This window comes from Naumovozyma castellii, chromosome 6 (genome assembly GCF_000237345.1).
Source record: "Naumovozyma castellii chromosome 6, complete genome".
NCBI classification, from domain to species: domain Eukaryota; kingdom Fungi; phylum Ascomycota; class Saccharomycetes; order Saccharomycetales; family Saccharomycetaceae; genus Naumovozyma; species Naumovozyma castellii.
Genome location: NC_016496.1, coordinates 94,187 through 120,091, shown reverse-complemented (window position 1 = coordinate 120,091; position 25,905 = coordinate 94,187). Strand labels below are relative to the sequence as shown.

The following is a 25,905-nucleotide window of genomic DNA, read 5'->3' as shown; positions in this document are numbered from 1 at the left end:
TATTTGGCACGTGTATGCTAGAACCGAATAACGAAAGCAAAGTAATCTAACGTGCTTTTTGACACAACAGCTCAAGATGTCCATACATGGAATAACAAATAATTCAAAAATCCCTGAACAAAGATCAAAAATAAAAATAAATTTCACAAATTTCAATTTCTCGAGTGGAAAAAGAAAAAGACACGAAAAGTGTCCAACCCTAAAGCCCTTAGGGCTAAACCAAAAACAACTGAGGGTTTTAATAAAATAGTTATTAAATTAGGGCTTTTAATATAGGGTTAAAAAGCAGGGATTAGGGTCCAATTACATTTCCTATTAAGGGCAAAGGTAAACAAAGAGATCCCCCAGAAATTTTTCAACTTCATCACCAATTTGTAACCATTGTCATTTATAAAGATTCAACCCAATTGATTAACAAATTGAAATATCACTAACCCCCAGAACCACATACCATTACCATTCCAGCATTTACACAGTCATCGAGATGTCATACTCCAGCATAAAACCTAATGTTCACCCACCAACAATTGTAGACTCATCAGATACCATTCCCGAAGAAAAATCACCTTTGGGGCAGGAAACAAGTGAACAAATAGGGGGCTCCACCACTTGGAAAATTAAGCAAGAGCCAGCATTATCATCTTCATCTTCATATAAACTCACTTCAAAATTTCAGCATAATTCATTACATTCTAACGCATTACATAAATCAATATTCAAAAGACAAATACTTCAAAAACAAACGGCAAGTCATCTTAATAAGCATAATGAAATTAAATTAAAATTAAAGTTGAAGAATAAGTTTTTTTCCCCCACTGATAAATTGTTATCTCCTTGTTCGCAAAAATTAACAAGTCATAAATCCAAACTATTCACTGCGAAATCAAATCCAACAAAATTGAATTTTGCAATGAGTAAACTTAATAATGACGACATTCTAATGACTGGATCAGATGACGATGAGAATTATTAAGGTTATTTTGTTTTCTATACTGCACTAAATAATAATAATATTAATAAATTGGGTTATATCATTTTGACCTTATATAATGATATATATATATATTCCGTTTATTTCAACTTTATTTACATAGAGACGGGTGACATGTAAGGTCGTTAAATATAATATCTGAATCTTTGGAAATAGAATATGTAACATAATGGGAGGAAAAAAACCGTTTCACAATTATTTGTCTCTCTTTGAATTTAGTCTAGCATCAATTAAAGTGTTCAACAATAAAGATTCGTTATCCAAGACAACTCTATTTGGAGATTTGGCTAAGATCGTGGCAATCTCTCTAGCAGTATCCAACCTTTTCAATTCCACATAATCCTTCGATTTCTTAATGGCCTCACCAATCAATTCTGCAGATTTGGCTTCACCTTGAGCTCTAACAACCATTCCTTGCTTTTCTTGTCTTGCCTTATCAACCACAAATGCTGCTCTTTGTGCATCTTGCTGAGCAATTTGTTTAGCCTCTACCGCATTAGTGAACTCAGGTGAAAATGTCATAAACGTAATGGAAACATCATCTAATAATATATTAAATCTACTGGAACGACCCATTAAATTTTCTCTAATCAATTTAGAAACTTTTTCTCTTTGAGTAATCAGTTGAGATGCATTGAATTGTGCTACTACTGATTTCAACACTTCATTAACAATGGAGGGCAACACTCTTTCATCATAATCCTGACCTAGAGTTCTGTAGATATTGGGCAAATTCTCCACATTTGGTCTAGAAAGCACTCTACATGTAATATTAACCATTTGAAGATCTTTGGTCCCTGTCAATGATGCCACATTACGAGGTTTAGCTCTCACATCATAGATAATAGGCGTTTCAATCCAAGGGATAATGAAATGTGTACCTTCAGGATAAATCTTGGGAGAAACACCACTAATACGTGAATATACGATCGCACGGTGACCACCATCCACATTGAATAGTGACGAGTTTAGAAACAACGCACCACCACCTAGTAGGATTAACCCACCCAGTCCGGCAAGTGCACCTTTGGGTCCGCCACCGACACCACCTCTTCCGGTGTTACGACCTCCTCTTTTAGCTAATTGTTGTTGAAATGCTCTTGCATACTTTTGGAAATCTCCTGGAGCCCCATTCATCTCTGTTTAATTGTGATTATGTTTTGGGTCCTTTGCCGATAAAGCTTCAATGGTGTTGTTAATTGGAATTCCTCACTCAAATTTGAATACTAATACAGCGCGAGAGTAAGTATCTAACACCTTAGGGGATAAATACCTCTACATCTACAAATACTAGCAAACCATCACAAATAAACAGTATTTAGAAATGTCTACACTAGAAAAATTATACCCTTTACACCAGGCATGCATGGACGGTAACCTGGCAAAGGTGCAAGAGTTGGTTGAAGAACTCGCCACCCCCGATGACATCGTCGCTTTGGATAGCGATAATAGAACCCCTCTACATTGGGCTGTGTCATTCCAAAGAGAGGAGATAGTCACGTATCTATTGTCCTTTATGAAGGAGATAGATTTAGACAAGCTTAAAGATGATTCAGAATGGACCCCGGTCCATATAGCTGCCTCTGTCGGGAATCTATTCATATTGACCCAACTCTACGACAGAGAGATCAAACCAGATTTAAATTTACAAACAAAACAAGGCACTACAGCTTTGCATTTGAGTGTAGCCAAGAAACATCTTTCCGTTTGTAAATTTTTGATTGACAATGGTGCTAGTGTGAGATTAAAGGATCAGAAGGGCCAATTACCCTTACACAGGGCTGCATCAATCGGATCTATGACTTTGGTGGAATTACTTTGTACACAAGGGAAGAGTCCCGTAAATGTCAGAGACAAGCAAGGTTGGACTCCACTATTCCATGCATTAGCCGAGGGCCATGGCGATATTGCTCTCTTACTTGTGAACAAATATGATGCCGATGTCCAATTGGAAGACAACGCAGGAAAGAAACCTGCTGATGTGGCATTGAATGAACAAGTGAAGAAATTCTTCCTACAAAATCTAGCATAATATGTATGTAATAATATCTATTTATTCATTCATCTAATACATATTTATATCTTCTTTGAATATTAACTCGGAATTTCCTTGGAGTCCATTCATCAACGGCATTTCGTTTAGGATGCTCATGTTTACTGTCTTATCCTCATAGGAGCCTACCAACAATAACCCCCGCTTCTTAATACTACTGACTATTGACGGACATAATTCCAATATTCCTGCAGGTATAATAATCCCCAATAGGTTATTACTTACAGAGAAATCCACCATGGAGTGTATTCCTATCTTATCCCAGGACTCACATTTATCTTTGTTCACTTCCATCTTTAATAACCTATTGGGAGTATTACTTCTAAAATTAGTCTCAGGTAGAACAGGAACCAGTATAGAATTCAATGACAAAAACACGGGAAAATTAGGTTGTTTCCAATTTAAGATAGAACAAATATTCGAATTAACAGATTGGAAAACAATGGATCGTATATTACCACCTGAATGTCGAAGTTCTCTTTCATGTTCGAAGATAATATGTAGAATACCATCAATGTACTTATTCATGTCCATATACCTTGACATCTTTACTGGTATATTTTCTCTTTCATTTTGCGTTGGATAACAAACTTCAAAGACTAACTGCATCCATTTCGGAAGTCGAGACAATAATGAATCAAATTGGAATATTCTCGAGATGAGTAAACTTTGCAAGTCTTGTTCATCTTCTACTACAGACGGCACATCAGTTATATCGTATCCACACATTGTTTCTAATTGATCTCTGGTCAAATCATTCAAAAACATATTCATTTTGCCTTTCAAATAGAGATCTGACGCACAAATAATAGTTCCATCGTTTAAACCATATATCTTAATGTTAACAAAAGTACCTCCCAATGAAGATGATGTAATTAATTGATGCTGATCATTCTTTATTGAATCAGCATTGTTTGAACTACCTGTGTTGGTGGATTTCCAATAAGGTTCATATTTCGTAATTTGTAAAGGTTTTCCAGGATATGGGAAAATAATTTGAAACTGGAATAAAAATGAACCAATAGTGTTCAATCTCGTATCAAAAAGTGGTAATGTCAAAGTTCTTATACTGTTGAGCAAATTAACATTATTGAAAAGTTGTGACATTGCTGCACTCTTGGCAATTAATTTGGAACCAAAAATTGGGAATATTTCAAAATCAATAGCAAAATCCTTTAAGGAATCCACCTGGAAAATGATTTGACCTGTTTCTCCTGTAATGTTAATTTCTTCACTACCTTCTTCAATATCTTTCCCAATGGGTAAAATAATATTTCTCGGTAGCATGTCAGAAATATTGGGTGTGATTGTGACTCTTCCCGGCGTTGCTAATATCAGATTTTTATCTTTGTTCAATTGGATACAATCATTACCCATTGGTAATGATATCTTCACTAAAATCTTCTTTTCTAAGAAATTATGACCATATTTCCTCAACGGTATAATTGGTGGCGGGAGTGTAAATTCAGAAACATCTTTGTATCCATCATCCATATCCTCTTCATCAAGATCGCTCAAGTTATCAATATCAGGGATACTGCTATCGATCTGTTGTTGCTGCTGCTGTACTGGTGGTTTGCTCAGCGAGGCTACTGTGTCTATGCGTGGTACACTTTGTTTCTTTAAGTATGGTAATAATGTATTAAGTACTTGAATATTACTCTCCCATATGGTAAGATGTAACGGACTTCTGTTTTCATCATCTTTTATTGCTAAATCTGCTCCATTTTTCAATAATTCGTCAACTATTTCCCTTTGACCCCTTTGAATGGCATAAAATATTGGTGTCCATTTATTAAATGTATCCAGGGCATTGGGATTAGCACCCTTTTGTATTAATAATTGTACCAATTTTCTTGAATTCGTTTCATTAGTACCATTCTTGGCAACAATATGTAAGGGAGTTAAACCTTTAGTATCTGATACGTTTAATAGGTTGATGTCTGCCGCAAGGAGTAATTCTGCCGCTTCGAAGTTATTGTATTGACATGCAACATTTAATGGAGACAAATATTTCAAGGATGAGGAGGATGAAGAGGATGAAGAGGACGACGGTAAAGATTCTAAAGTCAATTGTTCCTCTTGTAATAATAGTTTCATTATTTCTAGATGATTGTTAATAAGGGCCAGCAGTAAAGGTGTTTGCATAACATTATCAGGGGTATTTACTGAGTTCATTAATTTAGTTTGTAACAATAATTGAACAAAATCCAGTTTACCACCTTCACAGGCATAATGAAGTGGAATACGGAGATGAATGTCTTTTGCATTTAACAAAGCCTTCAAACTTTCTAGAGAAAACTTTCCTTCTTCGAATTGTTGGATTGCATCTTGTAATATAAATATACGAGATTGACGAGGACAATTACAGGCTTCATGCAATATATTTTTCCTTGAATATACTTGGTCGGCTTCATCACAATATGACAAATTGATATATTGTTTAGCACTTTTATAGAATTCAAACAAAGATTCATCAGTCATGTTACTACTCATTAATAGAAAGAATAACCTGGTTATCCAACCCTTCAGTATTGTATCTACATCTATTGTGTTTGATACATTTTCCAGTTCCTTCTTAATATGTAGTTCAATAAAAGTGGAGAGAAGGTCCCTTCTTCTGGTTTCGTCTCTCAAGTTGGATGTATTTATCACTTCAATGTACCAATGATCAATTTTTTCCTCTGTATCCTCCAATAGAGTATCGGTAGTTTGTTGATTTGGAGTTCTCAGTCTATCCATCACTATTTTATCTGTATCATCAGTGGACGCATTTCTTATATTATTGATTTTATTTGAATCATTATCATTATTTACTCTACTTGGTGGTGAATTATTTTGCATGTCATTCAATTCCATCAAGATGGTTAATGTTGCATCATTCAATTGGGCCACTTTATTTCTGGTAAATATTGGTTGTACCGTTACTACAGTAGCCAAATAAAATTCCTTTTCATGGGAATGTGATCTCTTATCCCATTTTTTCAAAGCCTTGGAGAACCCAGTTCTGTTTAATTCAATATATTGTTCCAACTCATTCAAATCTGTTTGTAATTTCAAAAATGCATCATAAATATTTCTGAAAGAGTTTGAATTTTTTTTAGAGACTATTTGTTGCCCCACTTGACAATAATCTTGAAATTTAGAATTCAAGATATTAAATTTGACAGTCAAATCCAATTCCTTTTCCATATAAAACGAATTAATCTTTTCCAATTCCCTATCCAACCTAAAGAAGAAAGTGGATTTATTTTCCTGCAATCTTTGGTAAATTATCGTCTCATCGATGCTGTCTAGATCGAAATGCGTAGTATCTTCTGCTAAGGAGGATCCTGCCAAAATGGATGGCGAGACCACTAATTGTTTAATCAACTTCTTCAACGATTTATAATCGATGAAATGTCCATTGTAGTCGGGCAGCTCCAATTGACGGGACTCCAAATATTTACCAAACTTCATGCGTCGCTTGCTCGTTAGCTTGCCTTAGCTTGTTAGATCCGTGCAAATACAACTGGTGATCAGTTGGGAGTTTCTTTTTATGGGCTGGCACTATTGCTTGTTGTCTTTGAGTTGAAATGTATGTCCCACGTGCCAAGTCCACTGAAGTGAAAGTGAACGTGAAATTAAAAGGTCTTTATAGAAAACTCCGTGGGCCTCAGGGTAACCGTTTTTTTAAGGTTAATCACTAGCATTATGAATAGGTTGAGGATAATAAATAAGTGAGTAGTTTCACTGTTTAGGAGCAAAATGTTGGTCAAGAAGTCTGGTAGGGGGGTTGTTTGAAGTTCAGGAAGGAAATGAGAAAGGGGCGTGCCATTCTTCATGGTCGGCAAACAAACGCTCTGACTGTGTTGTTTGTAGTTTCATTCAAGTAGGGCAAAAGGTACAGGTACTTCCCAATAAAAGGAGCCATAACGCATTAAAGTGCGTTTCCTCATTCATTGATCAATTGTCTCTGTCTGGTATATGAATGAGATGAGACTAGTGTTTACTTATTGACGCGATTGATTTTTGCCGCCGAGAACGCGTAACTTATCTATGAAAGAAAACAGTTGGTGAAATTTCAATGGATCACGTCAATGGATGAGAGAAGAAGAAGAACAAAGAACAACAATACCAGCGTAAACGATGACCAACGCATCACCCCCTGTTCATCCTAATGGGATACTTTCCCAGATGAATATTTTACTGTTAGGGGAACCTCGATCCGAAAACGATGCCTCTATCGAGACCATACAAGACAAATTGAGATCATTAGGATGTGAGAATTGTCCTTGTATTCCGCTTTCTCAGGTGTCATCAGAGAATGAAGATTACAACACATTAAGGGACAATTTTCTAAAGTTGCAAGGTTCACCGTTCCATTATATTGTTTCTGATACATGTCATTTCCCCTTCTACAAGATCGCTGCCTTTGAATTTCTGATACCAGTGGTGTCATATGAATGGTTGAACAACTTGATCAATGAGAAACAAATCCCAAGATTATTACACTCACCCGTGGACGCTGTCACATTGCAACCAATGACGGGGATCCGATTATATATTTCTAAGGAGGCTTTCACTAAGGAAGAGTATATCCTGTATTCTAAAATAGCACAATCATTAGGTGCCATTTGCAAAGACATTATTTCTGCAGGAACCACGGATTACATCATTACTACAGGCAAGAATGATATGGCTATTAAAGCTGTCATGAATTTCCAGCAGGGCCCCACTCGAATCAAGTTTTTATACCCTACATTCATAATGGAATGTTTCCAAAACCGGAAGGTTCCCTCCGCTGAAGGTCATATCATCGACGTGCATGAGTCCACCACAACAAATTCATTGAAATTGACACAACTTTGGGAGGAATTAATAAAGAGCCGGGTCCCCAGCAAGACAACGCAATTTTTGAAGGGTTATCATGTTGCTGTATCTGCCTCCATGAATTTGAACACACATATGACACAGTTTCTTAACGATATTGTCGAATTGCACGGTGGTCAAATCACCGAACTTACTGATCCAAACGTGTCGATTTTCATCACCTGCATGCACTCTGATCCTGAGTACGAACAGGCAAAACATATTTGTCGATATGTGGGGACTCCCTTTTGGCTAATCGATATGTGCATGTTGGGGGAATTGTTAGCGCCTTCTGGTCAATTATTATGGCCACCATGGAGGGCTACACTGGATGAGTCCGTGAGTTGTAATGTTACAATGAGTGAATTTCCCGGATTACGAAGGAATTATATTAAGTTTCTCGTTATGGCGTTGGGTGGAATGGTCACTGAAGAGTTAAGCAAGAAGAATAATTATTTAATTTGTCGCTTTGATCCCTGGGATGAGAGGAGACATGACAGCAAAAAAGTGCAAATGAGTAAACGATGGGGGGTTGACACTATTAAGATTTGTAATTTGCAATGGTTGGAGGATTGTTATGAGATGGGTGAATGGAGAGATTCATCATTGTTACAATATCAAGATTATGCGTACTCTTATTCCGTTGAAGGTGCTAAAACGATGGAAGAAGAGAAGACACTATTATCCATGGCACCTAGACTTTCTCCACCTGTGCCAGATGCCAAAATTTTATCTGTTATTGAGGAGCAATCTGACGATAAGATGATGAGTGATACAGAGGCGGAAGAAGAGACAAATATTATGATGACGAACGAACAAGAGACAAAGGAAGTGGAGGAGGAGTCTGCTGATTTACAAGATTTGAAGAAAAATTATGAGTACATTTTGGAGACGAATGGTAAAGAGGAGACAATGACAGGAGTTGGTAGTCAATTACAACCCATTTCCATTTCGCAATCTGCATCAGAAGATGGGGAGGTTCCATTGACCTTAGATAAGATATCTGAATCTCATGAGGGTCAAGAAGATGCTGTGACCACTGGGAAGAACTCCGTATCCATTTCACAATCTCATGACAGTGATTCCCGCACTACCATTTCACAACCTTCTACTAAGGATAGCGAAGTGATCTTAAATAAAGTATCTGATGAAAAATCTCATGAACTTCCAGCTGAAACTCAAGAAGAACAGGATACAATTACTCGTAAGAGACCATTAAGACCTGCCACAATGGAGGAAGATACACCGAAACGACTCAAGAAAATTAATGACGATAGCATCTTGTCCATATTGGATGATTCCGTTGAGTTACCGCTCTACGACATGAACGCGATCTGTACGGGGTGTCACGAATCGATCAATGGTGCGGATCAAGAAATATTACGTGAATTAGGAATTCGTATCTATGATGACATTGACACCGTAGGGCTCAACACTATCGTTGCACCCAAACAGATGAGAACGGTAAAGTACTTGAAGAGTCTCAGTTTTGAACCGTTGAAGTATGCATTAATTCCGGAATTTATTATGGATCAATTACGAGTAATCCGTGAAGCCCGCGGACAGAACAAGAGGAAGCTACGAAGAGAGGAAATCATGCTGGATTTAACCAAGTACACTATACCGAAGGTGGATGCCAGTGTGTTAGCACGGACGCAGTTGTCGAGCAAAGTGTTTGAACGAGCTGGATTGCTGAGAGTGAACCTGGTGAGCGACATTCCGGCGGGCACCGCGTTAGTGTCATCCGTGTTGAAGAGCCATGGTATACGGGAGGTCAACGTTGTCTCAGGTACCAAGTTCACTGGAGAGGATCTGGTGAGGAACGATGATGGTGATGGTAATAGCCTCACGCTTCTCATTTCCACACGTGCCTCGCAAGTTCAGCGCTTCAAGCGCGCCGTACGGGACGACCCGTCGCGGGTGACGGCGCTTGCCGTGGAATGGGACTGGTGTGTTCATAGCATTTTCTCGCTGGCAACGGCTATCTCCGCTAACGCCCGCGGTGTCAAGTGGAGTTCCTCGGAGTCTTCCCCTGGCCAATGAACGAAGGGGCCCTCAGCCTCTTACTAATCCATAAATTATTTGTTAGATCGGGCGTTATCGGCGTGGGGTAGAACTGCAGCACACGTAAGCAGCATCCTCGAGAACTGCCGATACCTGCAGCACAATACCAACCATCAATATACCATATCCGCGTATTGTCGCCGCTCATTACACCGGCCCTCGTCCATTTTTGATAGTCGTCGCCCGTCTATTGTACCTGTACCTCCTTTTTCTCCCTCCCTTGGTGCTTGTTTTGCCTTTGCTCGACGGATTTAACAAGTAATAACAACATACATCTTCGATCACCTTGATTATAAATATCTACTACAAGTCCAATCTTTAACTAACCATGTCCTACTTTACTCGTCTTTCTTCTTCTCTCTTACTTTCACATTAAAATCATACCAACACACCCACCACACCACACAACAATGCTATCCGAACAAACACGTACTACTATCAAGGCGACCGTCCCAGTCTTGGAACAACAAGGTTCCGTAATCACTCGTACTTTCTACAAGAACATGTTGAGTGAACACACCGAACTATTGAACATTTTCAACAGAATCAACCAAAAGAAAGGTGCTCAGCCAAATGCCCTAGCTACCACCGTCTTAGCTGCCGCCAAGCATATTGATGACTTGACTCCCCTCTTGGATCACGTCAAGCAAATCGGTCAAAAGCATCGTGCGTTGCAAATTAAACCAGAACATTACCCAATCGTCGGTGAATACCTTTTGAAAGCCATTAAGGAAGTCCTAGGTGATGCCGCTACGCCTGAGATTATTAACGCCTGGGGTGAAGCATACGGTGAAATTGCTAATGTCTTTATCACCGTGGAAAAGGAAATGTACGCTGAACAAGCTTGGCCAGGTTGGAAACCATTCACCGTGGTCGACAAGGAATTGGTCGCCAATGACGTCTACGCCTTCACTGTGAAACCAACCACGGAATCAGGTATCAATTTGTCCACTTTGCCCATCGTTGCTGGTCAATATATCACCGTGAACACTCATCCAGTGAGACAAGATAACCAATACGATGCCTTGCGTCATTATTCTTTATGTTCCATTTCCACCAAGGATGGATTGAAATTCGCTGTGAAATTGGAAACTGATAAGACTCATCCAGCTGGGTTGGTCTCTGAATTCTTACATAAGGATGTGAAAGTCGGTGATGAATTGAAATTAAGTGCTCCAGCTGGTGATTTCGCTCTTACTGATAAATTAATTCATCAAAATGAAATCCCATTAGTGTTACTATCCGCTGGTGTCGGTGTCACTCCAATCTTAGCCATGTTGGAAAAGCAAGTCACTGAAAATCCAAACAGACCAATCTACTGGATTCAATCAAGTTACAACGAAGGCACTCAATCCTTCAAGAAACATGTCGATGAACTATTAGACAAGGCCACCACTACAAAGAAAACAATCCTTTACACTGACACTCAACCAGCCATCGATGCTGAATTCTTACAAGAACAAATCCCAGCTAATGCAGATGTCTACCTATGTGGGTCTCTAGGTTTCATGCAAGCCATGATTGAACATTTGAAGATCTTAGAACACAAGGATGATTTCATTCATTATGAACCATTCGGTCCAAAGATGTCCACCGTGAAAGTTTAATTATTGTCTTTGTTATTTATGAAAATCTAATGAGTTGCGACTGTTATGAAAAATCAATCAAAAATACTTGTAAGTATTTTATTTATTATGTACCTATCTTCTAAGTAAGTATGCTCACTTTAATGATAAAAAAAATTATACAAAATTATTATCTAGTTATTTTGGTTATCGTTCAAACAACTTTAAAGTTAATAGGAAAATATAGGAACCCCGCCCGAAAACTTTGGAACAATGGGAATTCTCATTAAAGAATGTGAAAATACAGGTCAAGAATGCACCGGTGATCCTTTGAAAACATCTGAAAAGAAACAAGTATTTTCTCTATTTTATTTTACTCAATATACGTGACAAAGAAACATCCAAGTAATAAGAACCACTTATGCCATTGTTTCTTACCTCAATCCCTTCTTCTTGCTTCAGTCCTTGAAAACTAGGGTATACAGTAACATACATACCGGTTTGCAATAATTGCGTTGGGGGGGAAACCACTTTATCAAATAACCCTTCATTATGTAACTAAGATCAAGAGTAAAGAACTTTAAAAAACTCTAGTTGCAATAAGGGTTCTGAAGTTTCACTTTATGTATTAAGAAATATTTATTCGAGAGAATAGAATGACCTTCTAGAAACACTTTTAACTTTACCTTTCTTGCCAGTCTTTAAAGCAGTTTAACTTATGGTATATTTCAAGGTCCCTCATACCCGATCGAAAAATGTGGTATACTCAATAGAGATAAGGGAGCAATATTCTCATGAATTAACATTGGCACTATAGAAATTTTTGGTTAATAATAAGGAACCATTCAAGATACAAAATAATAAAGCTAACAAAAGTGCTCTCAACTCGCAAATAGTTTTATATTCTTTCTTCTATTACAAACTATACCTAATTAAAAGAATATTTATGTCCGGTAACTTTCCACTAATATGTATATATAACTCCCAATAATAATATAGTAATCATATTAAGGGAGTGTGAAGGAAATTTTTGTTCTCACTTGCACTTATGGAAGCCCATACATAACATGGATTTGTTACTTAAAAATTGCCATTCTTATTTATCACTTCTCTATTGTTTTAAAATATTGTTGAATTGTAGAAAAAGGTCTCGATATGAATTCCGTGGTTCTATTGATTAGAGTCTTAGTGGAAATAGGTAGTTCTTTCACTTGGTCAACGATTCTATCCTGTCTCTCCGTAAATACCGGAAAACGATCTTCTTCTTTTTCATGCAAAATAAGTTTAATCGTTTCAAATGTGTTTGGTAGAGCATATGAGAAGCATACCGAACTTAATAATATAGGTACTCCCATTCTTAACGCAATATTTCTATTCCTAACAGCTATGGAACCCGCCATAAATGCAACACCAATGTAAGTTAAACCGGGAAGTAGCATACTCTTTGAATCAGTATAGACACAATTTAAACCTCTAGTCATTAACACTTCTTTATTATAATATTTTGATGTAACTTGATCTATTTTTTCCAACGTGGAGTTCAATGTTTTCGACAGACTTTCCCTTTCCTTCTTTAAATAATCAGTTAAGTAATGTGGGTTACGTACTGATATTCCGTCAACTAATTCCGCATCTCCAATCAACTCTCTTGTCTTTTTTCTGATAACCCTGGAGGGCGTCACCTTGACGTTGGTATTATCTTTTGGTTGAAGACTAACCGTAACGTTCTCCTTCGGTGTCACCCCTTCCGCAACTAAATCAACTTCGCGATAGTAATTCACTGTCATAGTCAATGCAAACAACTCTTTATATTCACTGCCTGATATTAATACAAACTAAAATAGAGCAGCAGTTGATCTCTTGACTTTATTGCCGTTATCCAGATTAAAGCGTAATTTTACCAAAGCCGCGACTGATTATTGGTCGGAAAAATATTGAAGAACATGAACAACTGATCATAATGATATTCATATTAAGAAATGTCCAATATATAAGTGAGTTATATTTGTATATGTGTTATATAACATGCAAATAATAGATGTCTGAAAATAAATGTATGGAGGAAAAAGGAATTCCATTCTTGTCTTGATGCTTCCATTTAGTAAGGTAGTTATGTAAACATAGAATTCTTCAAATGGTGGAGGAGAACAATAGAAGAGTCAAATCATCATCTAGAACATATTTATGAGAGGGAAGCACATTATTGAACAACTTTGATGTCCTTGATCGAATTACCTCCTTCTTCATTGGAATGTCTGATTCCACCATACCTGGATCATAATGCGGATGGAAATGCCGGCTTAAATAAAGTGTTGGAAGGATTGCGGTAGCAACCATACCGTACATTAAATATTTAAACCGAGGCGATCGAGCATATTTATGTGCTTCTGTATAAGTTCTTAATTCTAGCTTCATTTTATTATGATTACAATTGTCTAATAAAAGAAACATTCGAAAACTCGAGAAAATGTTTTAAACAAAGAAAGGAGATCGTTGAAGGTGGGTTTCATTGATATGTTATATACCCATAGATCGCATGTCCCTCCTCTGTTTTGTTCCTTTCGATATTTTGGTCTTTCAGTCGAATTTTTCACTAAAATGCAGATGTACCCCTAACGGCGCACCATGAAAAGTCATTCATTAAATGACTTTTTTTGATAAGAGAAGATGGAGTAACCATGAAAGATCAGGAATTGGGCTCTCAAATATACATTAGTGAAATCATCTTCAATCTACTTGGAGCTGAAAACTTTCTTAAACATAGAACCGAATGACTTCTTGGATTTTTTCTTTTCATCACTGCTATCAGATGTATTAACATTATTATTGCTTTTCTTAACCTTTAATTTATCCCTTTCCTTCTTGCGATCTTCCGCACTTTTTACTTTCTTCAGATGAGTGTGATGTGAATGTGTTTTTGGTATCCTTGAGTGGTTACTATGTTTGATCCCACTTGGAACGGATGACTTTGTCTTCCTGATTTCAGATCCCGACCTTGGCGTAAGGGGCGTTCCATTACTGCTTTGTGTTGAATATGTGTTATCAATTAACGATTTTACTTGGTAGATACCATTAGAGTCATGGAATTGAATTCTTGAACTACGTCTTGACCCTCTTGAGCTCGTCTGTGTTATCTTCTTACCATCCTTATCAAATATTAAACCACTGTGCTGTAATAATATTACCCTTGATGGTAATGGCCTAACATATCCCAACCTCTCGAACGAATCAATCTTACGTTGCTGTTCTTTGGAAACTGGAAAGTATTCTGTTATAGAAGCTACTGACCTGTCATCTTCATCGCTTTCTTCATCATCTGTATTTGGAGCATGTGTCTCTTCATGACGGATAATATACGGATTCTTTAAAGTGCGCTTGATGGTAGTATCCAACCACTTCAAACGATCATCAATCTTGGTACATTCTTCATGTAATTCATATTTTTCAGATGGATCCATCAACAAGTTGGGGTTAAGAAATTCAAAGGGAACAATAAACACTGGAATAAAAAAATGCTTCATGATAAAGAATGGGAATTTAACGTTACCATTTCTAAATTTAATTTGAATATTGGTACTAACAGTACTAAACAATTGAAGATTGGGTCTATATAATGCTTCAATTGCATTCACCGCTCTCTTACTAGAATTGTCTTTCACCATTTCTATAGTTATTTTGACTTTCTTGTTTTCTAATCGTTTTGCATAGTAATTTAATATTTGACGACACTTAGTCCTTGCCTCCTGATAAATAGCCTCTATATAAAGGCCTTCAGATATTTTACTTTCGTACCCATCCTTGTTAAAGGAGGAATCCTTAGAACTCCGAGATATGGAGGGACTCGTACCATCAGAATTTAATCGATCTCTGAATGCTTGGTAATTAGCCTTTTCTACCAGCGTTTCAAATTCAGGAATACATGTCATGATAATTACATGATCCCCATCTTTGGCAATGTTTTCAATGTACCAATCCACAGTGGCCCATGTGAACCTTCTACCTGATATATAACAACTTACTGTTCTTAACGCAGTTATGGCCTCCTTTTCTTTACTATGAAGACGTTCTTTAGTCTTAGTGACAAATGTATCGAATTCTGGGTTCTCCATAGTCATTGATATTGCTCTATACGTAATTGATGGTCTTGATGGATACGTCAATGTCAATGAATCATATACAGCCTTATTAACAATTGGAATATTAGCAGAATCAGTCTTATAATCATTGAATTGGTTACTGGGGGCTTGTTCACCAAAATCATATTTTTCCATGGCAGAAGTGGCGGATCTTCCCTTGGAAATATAAAACTCTTCTAATTGAGCTAATTCTGCATCTGTCATGCCTGCAAAAGATTTTGCCCTTTTCTTCTCTGGAGGAATATTTTTCCTCTTATTACCAATTCTATCTTCGACTTCGTTTAAGTTGGCAAATAAATCCTGAGTGTAACCCTTTCTTGAACCAGAGTTTTTTGCTGTGTTATTCTGAGTCACTTGAACCATCTTCTTCTCCATTTCAAGATCCAATTTGTCTAGATCAATATCTTCAATATCGCTGAAACTTCTTCTTCTTTGAACTTTCTTCAATACAGATTTCTCAGGTGGTGGCGGCAATTTAGCAATGGTACCCGATGCAAGTTGTTTCCTTCTAGCCTGCATAGGTGACTCACTTCTGCTCCTGTACATTGCCTCCTTCTGAGGATCTAAGCTCCACGAACTTGCACCAAATGGATTCTCCTTCTTTGTATGTATTGTCTGGGGCACCACTTGCTGCGACTGAATTTTGAACATGGAACCAGGGCCTTGTAATGCCGGTCGAATATGAGATAATGCATCCTTAGAAGGTACTGATGTCTCTGCAATATTATCCTTAGATGCATATAAAGGATTGTACTGAGGTGGAATATGCAAGAAATGGTTGTTGAAACTTATATGGTGGTTATTACTTTTCAATTCACGGGCCTGATCATCAACTAGTGATGGTGACAGGTCATCGAAGGAGATATGCTTAACAAAATGCGTCTTGGTCTCCGTCATTGTCAGTTTCTTGGGGCAATGAGACTCCTCTAGTGGTTTGTTTTTTCAACGTTGTTTTTGTAGACTATATAATCACTTCGATCTGCGGGTTTGTTGTAAGGGGTCCTTTTCTATGCGAAATCGGAAAATTCTACACAAGCCGAGTTTTTTTGCTTAGGTAATATTATATTGAATTATTAAATGGTTATGTATTGTATTGTATTATATTGTTCATGTGGTTAGTGGTTTATGGGTTGTATTGAGAGTCTGTGGTTAGTTGCTTCTTCTTCAATTGCAACACCTCGTCTTTCAAAGTGTCCCGCTCCTGTTTGATGATAAAGAGCTCGGCTTTCAAATCGTTAATCTTCATGTTGAACACTGCTGCCCTCATTGTCGAATCATCGGCCGCGGATCCGATCGTCGAATCGGGTGAGTCCCCCGTTTGATCATTGATGGTGTGTGCACTTCTGTACTTCAACTCGTCCACCTCTTCCTGTAGCTTCTTGTTCAGTTCTCTGTATTTGGTTAGTTCTTGTTGCGATACTTCTAACGCTTTGCTGGCATTTTGAACAGTATTCAAACTATCTTTGTAATTGCTCTCAATGATGTCCAATTTACTCTTCTTTGATAATAATTCCTGGCTTAACGTAGAATGCTTCATTTCCAATGCTTTATATTCTTGGTTTAGCTTCTCCTTCGATTGTGTCATTTCTTTGCTCTTCGATATTAATTCGTCTAATCTGTTGGATAGCTTGTCTACCACAGCTTTATGATGTTGATTATACGTTTCTACCGATTTCAACTTGCTCTCATCATCAGTGTTAGCAAGATTCTTTTGCTTCCATTGACCAAGGAAATCATCCAATAATGTGGAATATGAAGTAATATCATTTTTCAATCCAAGGTTCAAATCATTGACAGTTTGTTTCAAAGTTTCGTTTTCTTTCTTCACAAGATCGAATTGATCTTGTAGTTTCTCATATTCCTCTTTAATGGAAGATTCCTGGTTGTACTGATCAAGTTGGTTGCTTTGTTGCTTAATTATGGTGTTCAAATTACCAACGTCTAAGAATTTTGCATTCAATAAACTTTCTAATTCTGTGACTTTATCCTCCAAGATGTGATTGTTACCTTCCAATACATCACAACGAGATTGTAATTTAACCACATCTAGTTCTGGTTCAACTTGTTTGTCCATTCTATTGGCTTTCAAATTCTGAAGTTCTGCTTCCAATTCTTGAATACGGCTACTTGCTTCAATTGCCTTAGTTTCTCCATCAGTCTTTAACCCTTCTAATTCCGACCTCATTTGTTCAAGCATGGCTCTATCAATGGTTATTTGGGTATTATCAACTGGTTTATTCAAAGATATTTCTTTCTCAGAAGATTCTTCTACAGACTCCTCATCAGTTAAATGTGGTCTAATATCAGATTCCACCATACTTTCCATCTCTTCTTCGTGTTCCTCTTCTTTGGAGGGTTGTTCTTGCTCTTTCACTTGGTCTTCTTCTGTCTCCTCCTCTTCTTTTTCCTCCTTATTACTTGAAATATCAGATGATGAGTCAGGCCCAACATGTGGAAGTGATATCTTTTTCACCTCAAGAGGTTCTCTTAACTTCTTGGGGGAGTTTTGTTCTTCAGGAGGGTGTATTACTTCCTGGATTGGAACTATATTAATGTCCTCCTGAACAGTATCAAATTCCTTTGTTTGTTCAATATCTGGTGTTTCTAAGGGATGATGAGATGGAAGCAAATCTGAAGACTCATCACTATGGGACAGTGGCATTTTCTTTTGTTCTTCAATATATGTGGGAGGTTCAGAACGTACCACTTCTCTTTTAATTTCCTGTTCCTGTTCTGGTTCTGGTTCATTCTCATCTTCGGGTTCGGTTTCATAGTTTGGAGGTGCATATGGAGTTAAGATGTTAGGATGAATTGGTTGAGATGGGGTTGTTTCATTCTCATAGGTATTGTTACTGTATAATTTCTTAGAAAAGGAGTTAATTGGCGGTGTCGTGGGATTAAATTTTGAAGGTGATGGTTCTGTCATATCAAATATACCAGGACATAAATCCTCCAAGTTTGAAAGATCCAAAGTGTACAATAACGTTCCTTTACCCATATTTGTTTCAGAGGTGTGGAAATCTTGTGGATCCATTCTAGCATAATCAAATTTATCACCTCCCATAATCAATAATTTATCATTCTTTAGAAGAGTAACTGAATGACCCGATCTACCTTGAGGTATCCCATCCATGAATCTTGGTAACCTGAACCACTTCAATGATTTCAAGTTTAGGAAATAAACGTCATTTAAATAATGATCTTGCTCGTCCTTACCACCGACAATACACATCAAGCCTTTATAAATCAAAGTAGCATGTTCTTGCATGGGAGGTGGCATATTTTCTAAATCATCATCTTGACATGTAGTCTCTACAACGCACCAATCATTCACTGCCGGATCATACATAAAGACTTGATTCAATAAACCTTCTAAAGTGTCACCACCAAAGACCCATAACTTAAAATCATATGATACCATAGTATGGTTGGTAATAGGAGGGGGTATAAAAGATCTTGGTTTAATAAATTCCCAATGTGAATCATCTCTTCTAAATGAGGATAGGTCAAAGACAACAAGATCATTAAAATAATTATCATCAAATTGTCCACCAAAAAGATACAATTTTGTTTGCATTTGCTTTCTGGCAATAATTGAAATCTTATGTCCATATCTACCCTTGGGACGAGGACCTATTGGGTGCGGTATAGTCCATTTATAGGAATTGATGTTGAATAAATAAATATCATCATCCATTTCCCCCATTTCATTCTTCTTGTGTGTATCACCACCGAATATGACGAATGCGTTCCCACAAAGTGTGGATGCATGACCTACTCTTGGTGGAGGAGTCGTTTCTGTGATGTCAACTGTTCTTGATGAAAACATGGTACTGGTCTGAGGATCTTCGCATGTAAGGACCCATGTATCACCATAGACTGATTGGTCGTGAAGTCCACCAATTACATATACTTGGTTTGTATCAGATATGACTGATGAGGCAACGTGCCTGTATCTGGGGAATGGGGAATTTTGTAATTTTATTCTATTCCAAATAGTCTTACTATTTTCCGTGTATGATGGATCTGTTGTTATTTGAGGGTATGAAGGATATACTGTGGGTGGTTGTTGATGCTGTTCAGTAGGTCTTGTCTGAGGATGCAATGCAGGCATCGTAGATGAAGTGGATGAAACATTTCTCTGCTCGATTGGTGCTGGAGTTGGATAGATTCGTGACGATGGGGGATTTTGGTTTGTAGCCTGCTTTGAGTTTTCAAAACGATGAAAAATGTTTGCAATTTGATTAGGGCTCTTTGGGGGCGTTTGTTTGGGAGGTGTAGATGTAACAGGTCTTTCATTTAAATCATCGTTATGCAAATGTATTTGTTTTTTCTGTTGATTCTTGTCCCTAGAGGACTTCTTTCCAAATTTGAATGGGCCCATCACTGAGTTGGTTCGGTGTAGATGTTACAATTGGGCCTAAGCTTTGGGTATTTGGTGATATGCTGTTGCGTTCCTTCTGAGTAATTGTGTCTGTAAATGATCGACTCACTTTAATGTTGCCCGATACAGTCAAAATATCAACAATCACTGCAGCGATGGCGTACAGGGTAACAAAGTGCGACACACAGGTTTTATATCCATTATTATGAGGAAATGATCCACTCATGGAGAAGCCAGATGTAGTAAAGGATTAGCTGATCTTAGTAAGGGTGTGTGTATTACTGTTTCGCATTTTATGTTTGTTTGTTTTTCCTGCATCAACATATAATCAATCATACCGATAGGTGCTAATCGCTATAGGCAGTACTATAATAAAAAAGAATGCATACTTCGTATAAAACCTTCCAGTTAAAAATTAAGCTGGGTATTAAAATTAAAAATAAAACTTTTATTGATTTGGTAAGGACGATGTTCTTTTTCAGGTTTCTGGACGTAGTCGATAGTTTCTTGGGGAGCCATTTTGATTTGTTTCTTGTGTCTGTGGTAGTATAGTACAGTAAAGAATATGATAATGAGTACAAGTCTAATATTTTTTTGGGATGTGCATTGTTTCAAGTGTTTATACACCTTGGTGGATGGAAGGATTCTCTTGTACATTCCTTCATTCATTCATTGATTGATCAAAATTTTTCAAAGGCAACATTGGTACAAGGAACAGGCGGAGTTCAACTCCAAGTTTAGAGGAAGCTCCGACGACATCTGGGAGAAAATGTGATAACGATCTTGTACGAAATACTTATCCCGTTACCATATATAGAGTTGTGCATATATATGTCTATTTACTTGTGAATAAATAATTACCATCATTACGAAGTCTATTTACATGTGCAATTTTGAAATATATTTATTTGTTTGTCTCATTTCATTTCTTGGATGGGTCTGTTCCCAAGATCTCATCAGTTTCTATTCTATGCACTGGGTGGTTGTGTTAAGAGTTGATAGTGACTAGTTAGTTACATCTTAACTTTGACTCGTTGAAAATGCTTCAATCGCGCCATAAAAAAGGTATTGCGCTAGCAGACAGATGTTGAAGACATATATAAGGAAACTTTCCTATAAGTGAAAAATTTACAATGGCAAGGAGAATGGAGAAGACTCAGAGGTGACATGGATAGCAAAGACAAAAAATGGGCAATACTCCTTCCGCAACGTATCCAGGACCAGTTATTGCCAAAAGCCAAAGGAACCTTTGCAAAAGAATAAATGATGGAATATACGGCTTCGAATGTCAGTGCACTAAAGAAGATATAGAGAAACAAAGAGATGAATGCAGGGAGTTCAAAAGAGCATGGGAGTTTGCTGATCACTATAAATGTTTTGTATCCACAAATCGCACTTTATGCCAGCTCCATGAAAAGTTTGCCCAGTACGGACCCTATCGGCCTTGCCAACCTAGGGCATCGGCTGACCTTAATATTAAAGTAGACTCGGTGTTGATAGTATTAGGTTCTGAGAATCAACAAAATGTGACGATCAGCACGGGGATGAATGTTGGTGCTAAACAATTGCATTCTATCTTCAGTGAGTGTGGTCTGTCTACCGATACGATTAGGAATCTTATTCTGCAAGAAATTGGCGAACGATGCTTTACATCCTCTGCAACTAGTTCTACTTTAGCCGGCTTCAAAAACTTAAGTCTTTATAATTTCATATATGACAATGTACAGGAAAGTCTACATGATCCATGGAACGAATTGAAATACCCTACCTTTTTTATTGGATGCACTGATAAAGATGGCGATCAGAATTTTCCGGTTGTCTATGGTATTTGTAAAGTGATTAAACAAATTTCGAAACATTTGCAGCAGGAGCATTTGGAGGGGAACGTACATCAAATTGTAAAGTTAATGAATGCAAGAAATCTTTGAATAGAAATGAACTTAACCACCCAGTATGAGGACTATTTTAGGGACGGTACCCTAAGCGAGGACCGGCTTTCCTATAAGCCCATAAATCTGGCTTATTTTGGCGAGGGTATTACCTCGGAGCTACTTTGGCGAATGGTTAATGTGTGGAAGTTTGATTCAGACGGTATGTTTCAGATTCAAAAGCAAGCAAAAGATTGGTTACCTTGCAGTGCTCGTCTTTCCGGCATGGCGGCATATCTTCCCATAAAATGTGATACCCTAGATAACATCACTTTGCTGCTTGAGGATATGAGACACGAAGACGGGAAGAACTCAAGCATGCTGGATATTGATAGCGGATGGGAGGACTTTATGGTTTGGTAGATCAAAAGAATCTAAATTTTATATGTACTTACCTTTAACTGAGAAGTATATGACAGATATGCTAAACGATAATAAAAATTTTAATGCTAAGGATGCACTGCTAAATATATATTATTTCAACTTCCCAAAATGTTCAGAAGGAGCCACCTTTTCGTCATCAACTTTAAAGATGACCCCAAAATTTACCAGCCCATCATTGAAGTTTCGAAAGAGTGAAGGGATCCCTGTGAAGTAATCTTACTAGTTTTGGGAAATCTCTTTGAAGATATGACGTCTATGGTCGTCAAATTGAAAAACAAATACGACAATAAAGTTAAGACAGTGGACGAAAAAAAGGAAATCGAAGCGGACCTTGAGACTATTGTTGAAGAACTTGGGGGAATGCGACCAACTTTCCAAATTTTGGCAAGTTCGTTAAAAGCGTTTTTGGTGGGCAATATATTCCACGAACTTTAGGTGAAAAAAGTAAGGAGTTCAAAGAAGGAAGTGGAAAAATACACCAAAGACACCAAAGAATTAGCAGTTTTTCTAGCTTCCTTTTTTCAAGTGGATACAGTTCGGGTTTTCGTTAATGAGTATAAGCATTGTTTTCCCTGTTAATCTTAAAAATGGTATTACAAAGGGGTATTTTTCTCAGCTGTCAAGAAATGCTAGAAGGTGGATATTAATAATGCCATGCATTTATTGTACTCTGGGAAAGATTTTGGGATGCTGTAGCAGACTTTTGGGCCAATATCCCATGACGGTGGAGAAATTGAGAATTTGAAATAGTCTATATTTTTTATTTAGCTATGCATCCTTAGCATTAGAAGTAAAACCAAAACTTTCTGTAAAATATTGATTGTCCTCTACAAATCTGGTTAAGATATCTTGGGATCTTGGCCAAGATATCTGCTACAGCATCCCAAAATCTCTCCCAGAGTACAATAAATGCATGGCATATAATTAGCATCCACCTACTAGAGTTTCTTGATAGCTGAAAAAAATACCCCTTTGTAATACCATTTTTAAGATTAACATGGCAAACAAGGCTTATACTCATTAACGAAAACCCGAACTGTATCCAGTTGCTGACCCCAGTGGCACGCAAAGGAGTAAATAACGCCGCAACAGCAGTAAGCTGTTGAAAAAATAAAACTAAGAAAGCCTCTAATTCTTCGGTACCTTTGGTCTACTCTTCCACTTCCTTTTTTAACTCTTCAAACTTCTTACCTATTCCAGAAAACGTTTTTCAAAATATTGAGTGTCTTCCACGTATTTGGTTATGGAACTTGCCAAACTTTGGAAAGTTGGCTGATTTCTTCAATTCGTGAAGCAATAATATCAAGCTCCCCTCACATTTTTTTCTTTTGGGTCACTGTTTGAATATCATTATCATATTCATTTTTCAAAGCAACGACCATAGACGCCATCTCTTCAAATAGAATTTCCATTACCAGCAAGATTACTTCATAATGACTCCTTAAATCTTTTGCAACTTCAATGAAGTGCTCGTAAACTTTGGGGTCATCTCTAAAGTTGATGACGAAAAGGCGGTTCTTTTGAACAACAAGGTTATGCCGCTGTAATAATCAGAAATGATATTTCCTCTATCATTCTCATCGGGGAAAGCAACTGAAGTGTGACCATCCATTTGAGTCTCCCCATTCTCGGTGCGACAGTCTACGGAAAGTATCCGAGTCGATGCTTGGCCTGAACTTGCAGTATTTTTGACCCAGTTCTTTTAAAAGTGAATTTGGAGGTTGGTGAACCACAACTATTTTGAATTTGGAGCGGCAAGTAGACTTAGTTGACTGCATCTCCTTAAAAGCTTCATTGGAACTAGTGACTGTGTGAACAGTTGCTTCACTATCTTTTCAATCCTCGGTAATGACACATGAAGTTTCGGACTCTCCTGGGGCTGATGAGTTGTTCATTATTCGCAGTTGATTATTACGTTCTTGGTATTTAGAGAAGTAGATCTTCAAAGCAAACAGTCTAAGAATTGAGCGGCCACTTATGTGTTTATATACCATTGTTCCCCGAGAAAGCAGCCAAAGAGACTTGTTCCCATTGTCCGAGAAGCGCCCCCTAAAATTGCAAGGCGGCTACACAACGTCCTCAACGTCACATAATAGACAAGAACATATATATTCTTCTCTCCTGCATGTATCGTAGTTTATGAGGGTTAGTGGTAACTTCATCTTGTTTAACAAACAGTTTCTTTAATTTTACCTTATATATTACTTTACTTACGCTTCCTAACAAAGACAAATCAGGATCGTGTTTTCACAACATACGTCTCTATTGAAGTGGAATAAGTAGTTGTTGAGGTTCCACTAATCAGCTTGAAAATCCAGTTTGTTGGGTAAATTGTCCCCATAGGATATTCCGTCACGGTAGTGGTGACATTTTTAGTTTTAGTGAAATATAAAGTTGTTGATTCAACATACTGATTGAAATCATCGCTAACAGTGTAAAATGAAACCAATCCCGAGACAGTCATACTGTCTGTTGTAAGTGTTGTGGTGTATGGAAAATATAAGAAACGCCCGTGTGATCTAAGAAATGGTAGGTTTGTCAAACCCATGTATGAGCTAGGTGTCAAATAATAGGAAAACAATTGTGTGTCCACCTCGCTGCCGTAGGTAGCAGTAGTAGTATAAGGAGGAGGGATACTAATCGACGGAATATAATATAAGACATTCGCTGCCACACTAGGTAACCTGTCAGATGCTATAGTATAATAATATGAAATGACCTCAGTTATATTGCCTTGATAATAAGACGAAACTTTTGTCACGGGGTCTGGTAGTAGTAAGCCAAAATATTTACAGGGGAAAACACCATCCGCATCAGTAGAGGGATCTGCTGGGCAGTTTGAGGGTGCTGTTTGTGCTACATTAAGTGGTCCTAAATTGATAGTACCAGGTATAGACAAATCAATTGTACTTTCGTTAAACCCAGTTCCAATATCGAAAATGAATGTACCACCCGGTGTCATATAATTTAGTATCCCGGTCACATTGTTATAAGCATAACTAAACAATCCAGGGTCTGTGGTTTCAGAGTAATAATCGACACTAAGCGGCCTGCTATATGTTGCAGAAAACCCTCGAAGTACAATGTTGTTATCTGGTAAAGGTGGTCCAGTAAAAATTAGTGGTGCATATTCAAGATCAGGGGGGGGAATATATATAGTTTGATTGAATGGGACCGAAATATCAAAAGTTATCCGATCAACAAACCCAAATGTAGTACATCCTGTACCAAGCAAAGGGGGCATCGTCGGTGGTTGGATTTCCAACGTAATAACATCATTATTAATAATTCCTGATTCAGGTCCTTCAAATGTAGTATTTGCATCGTTGTTCCAAATATACATAAACCCTTCATTAACAAAATTTGACGAAAATGAAATGACCGTATTCTGTGAATAGGTATAAATGCCAAAAGAGTTATAATTGTAAAAATTTCACCTTTGAAGGACAGAGCATTATTCCGGTTCGACATATACAGTTCACCATTATTTATCACTGTACCAGAGAGAATATCGATGGAGTTTCCCGAAGCACCGTACATTCCAAAACA

The 25,905-nt window shown here is 37.5% G+C and overlaps 12 protein-coding genes across 12 annotated transcripts; 5 read left to right on the top strand and 7 right to left on the bottom strand.

Moving 5' to 3' along the window:
• Positions 1 to 484: 484 nt before the first annotated feature.
• BNS1 (Bns1p) lies at positions 485 to 973 on the top strand (the record flags this gene model as incomplete). The annotated part of the gene is made up of 1 exon (XM_003676853.1): positions 485 to 973. The coding sequence occupies one exon, from the start codon at positions 485 to 487 to the stop codon at positions 971 to 973; it is 489 nt and encodes a 162-aa protein (XP_003676901.1).
• A 213-nt stretch (positions 974 to 1,186) lies between these two features.
• PHB2 (prohibitin subunit PHB2) lies at positions 1,187 to 2,128 on the bottom strand (the record flags this gene model as incomplete). The annotated part of the gene is made up of 1 exon (XM_003676852.1): positions 1,187 to 2,128. One exon carries the CDS (start codon positions 2,126 to 2,128, stop codon positions 1,187 to 1,189), a length of 942 nt encoding a protein of 313 aa, XP_003676900.1.
• Positions 2,129 to 2,315: 187 nt separating this feature from the next.
• Positions 2,316 to 3,023, top strand: NAS6 (Nas6p; the record flags this gene model as incomplete). The annotated part of the gene is made up of 1 exon (XM_003676851.1): positions 2,316 to 3,023. One exon carries the CDS (start codon positions 2,316 to 2,318, stop codon positions 3,021 to 3,023), a length of 708 nt encoding a protein of 235 aa, XP_003676899.1.
• A 33-nt stretch (positions 3,024 to 3,056) lies between these two features.
• On the bottom strand, positions 3,057 to 6,503 carry PHO81 (Pho81p; the record flags this gene model as incomplete). Its single annotated transcript, XM_003676850.1, has 1 exon — positions 3,057 to 6,503. The coding sequence occupies one exon, from the start codon at positions 6,501 to 6,503 to the stop codon at positions 3,057 to 3,059; it is 3,447 nt and encodes a 1,148-aa protein (XP_003676898.1).
• Positions 6,504 to 7,172: 669 nt separating this feature from the next.
• Positions 7,173 to 9,938, top strand: NCAS0F00570 (uncharacterized protein; the record flags this gene model as incomplete). Its single annotated transcript, XM_003676849.1, has 1 exon — positions 7,173 to 9,938. The coding sequence occupies one exon, from the start codon at positions 7,173 to 7,175 to the stop codon at positions 9,936 to 9,938; it is 2,766 nt and encodes a 921-aa protein (XP_003676897.1).
• Positions 9,939 to 10,369: 431 nt separating this feature from the next.
• Positions 10,370 to 11,566, top strand: YHB1 (flavohemoglobin; the record flags this gene model as incomplete). The annotated part of the gene is made up of 1 exon (XM_003676848.1): positions 10,370 to 11,566. One exon carries the CDS (start codon positions 10,370 to 10,372, stop codon positions 11,564 to 11,566), a length of 1,197 nt encoding a protein of 398 aa, XP_003676896.1.
• A 1,061-nt stretch (positions 11,567 to 12,627) lies between these two features.
• MIC26 (Mic26p) lies at positions 12,628 to 13,311 on the bottom strand (the record flags this gene model as incomplete). Its single annotated transcript, XM_003676847.1, has 1 exon — positions 12,628 to 13,311. The coding sequence occupies one exon, from the start codon at positions 13,309 to 13,311 to the stop codon at positions 12,628 to 12,630; it is 684 nt and encodes a 227-aa protein (XP_003676895.1).
• Positions 13,312 to 13,654: 343 nt separating this feature from the next.
• SPG1 (Spg1p) lies at positions 13,655 to 13,975 on the bottom strand (the record flags this gene model as incomplete). The annotated part of the gene is made up of 1 exon (XM_003676846.1): positions 13,655 to 13,975. One exon carries the CDS (start codon positions 13,973 to 13,975, stop codon positions 13,655 to 13,657), a length of 321 nt encoding a protein of 106 aa, XP_003676894.1.
• A 281-nt stretch (positions 13,976 to 14,256) lies between these two features.
• Positions 14,257 to 16,557, bottom strand: NCAS0F00530 (uncharacterized protein; the record flags this gene model as incomplete). The annotated part of the gene is made up of 1 exon (XM_003676845.1): positions 14,257 to 16,557. The coding sequence occupies one exon, from the start codon at positions 16,555 to 16,557 to the stop codon at positions 14,257 to 14,259; it is 2,301 nt and encodes a 766-aa protein (XP_003676893.1).
• Positions 16,558 to 16,783: 226 nt separating this feature from the next.
• On the bottom strand, positions 16,784 to 20,044 carry KEL2 (Kel2p; the record flags this gene model as incomplete). Its single annotated transcript, XM_003676844.1, has 1 exon — positions 16,784 to 20,044. One exon carries the CDS (start codon positions 20,042 to 20,044, stop codon positions 16,784 to 16,786), a length of 3,261 nt encoding a protein of 1,086 aa, XP_003676892.1.
• A 1,187-nt stretch (positions 20,045 to 21,231) lies between these two features.
• On the top strand, positions 21,232 to 21,972 carry NCAS0F00510 (uncharacterized protein; the record flags this gene model as incomplete). The annotated part of the gene is made up of 1 exon (XM_003676843.1): positions 21,232 to 21,972. The coding sequence occupies one exon, from the start codon at positions 21,232 to 21,234 to the stop codon at positions 21,970 to 21,972; it is 741 nt and encodes a 246-aa protein (XP_003676891.1).
• Positions 21,973 to 24,589: 2,617 nt separating this feature from the next.
• Positions 24,590 to 25,699, bottom strand: NCAS0F00500 (uncharacterized protein; the record flags this gene model as incomplete). The annotated part of the gene is made up of 1 exon (XM_003676842.1): positions 24,590 to 25,699. The coding sequence occupies one exon, from the start codon at positions 25,697 to 25,699 to the stop codon at positions 24,590 to 24,592; it is 1,110 nt and encodes a 369-aa protein (XP_003676890.1).
• Between the last annotated feature and the right edge of the window lie 206 nt (positions 25,700 to 25,905).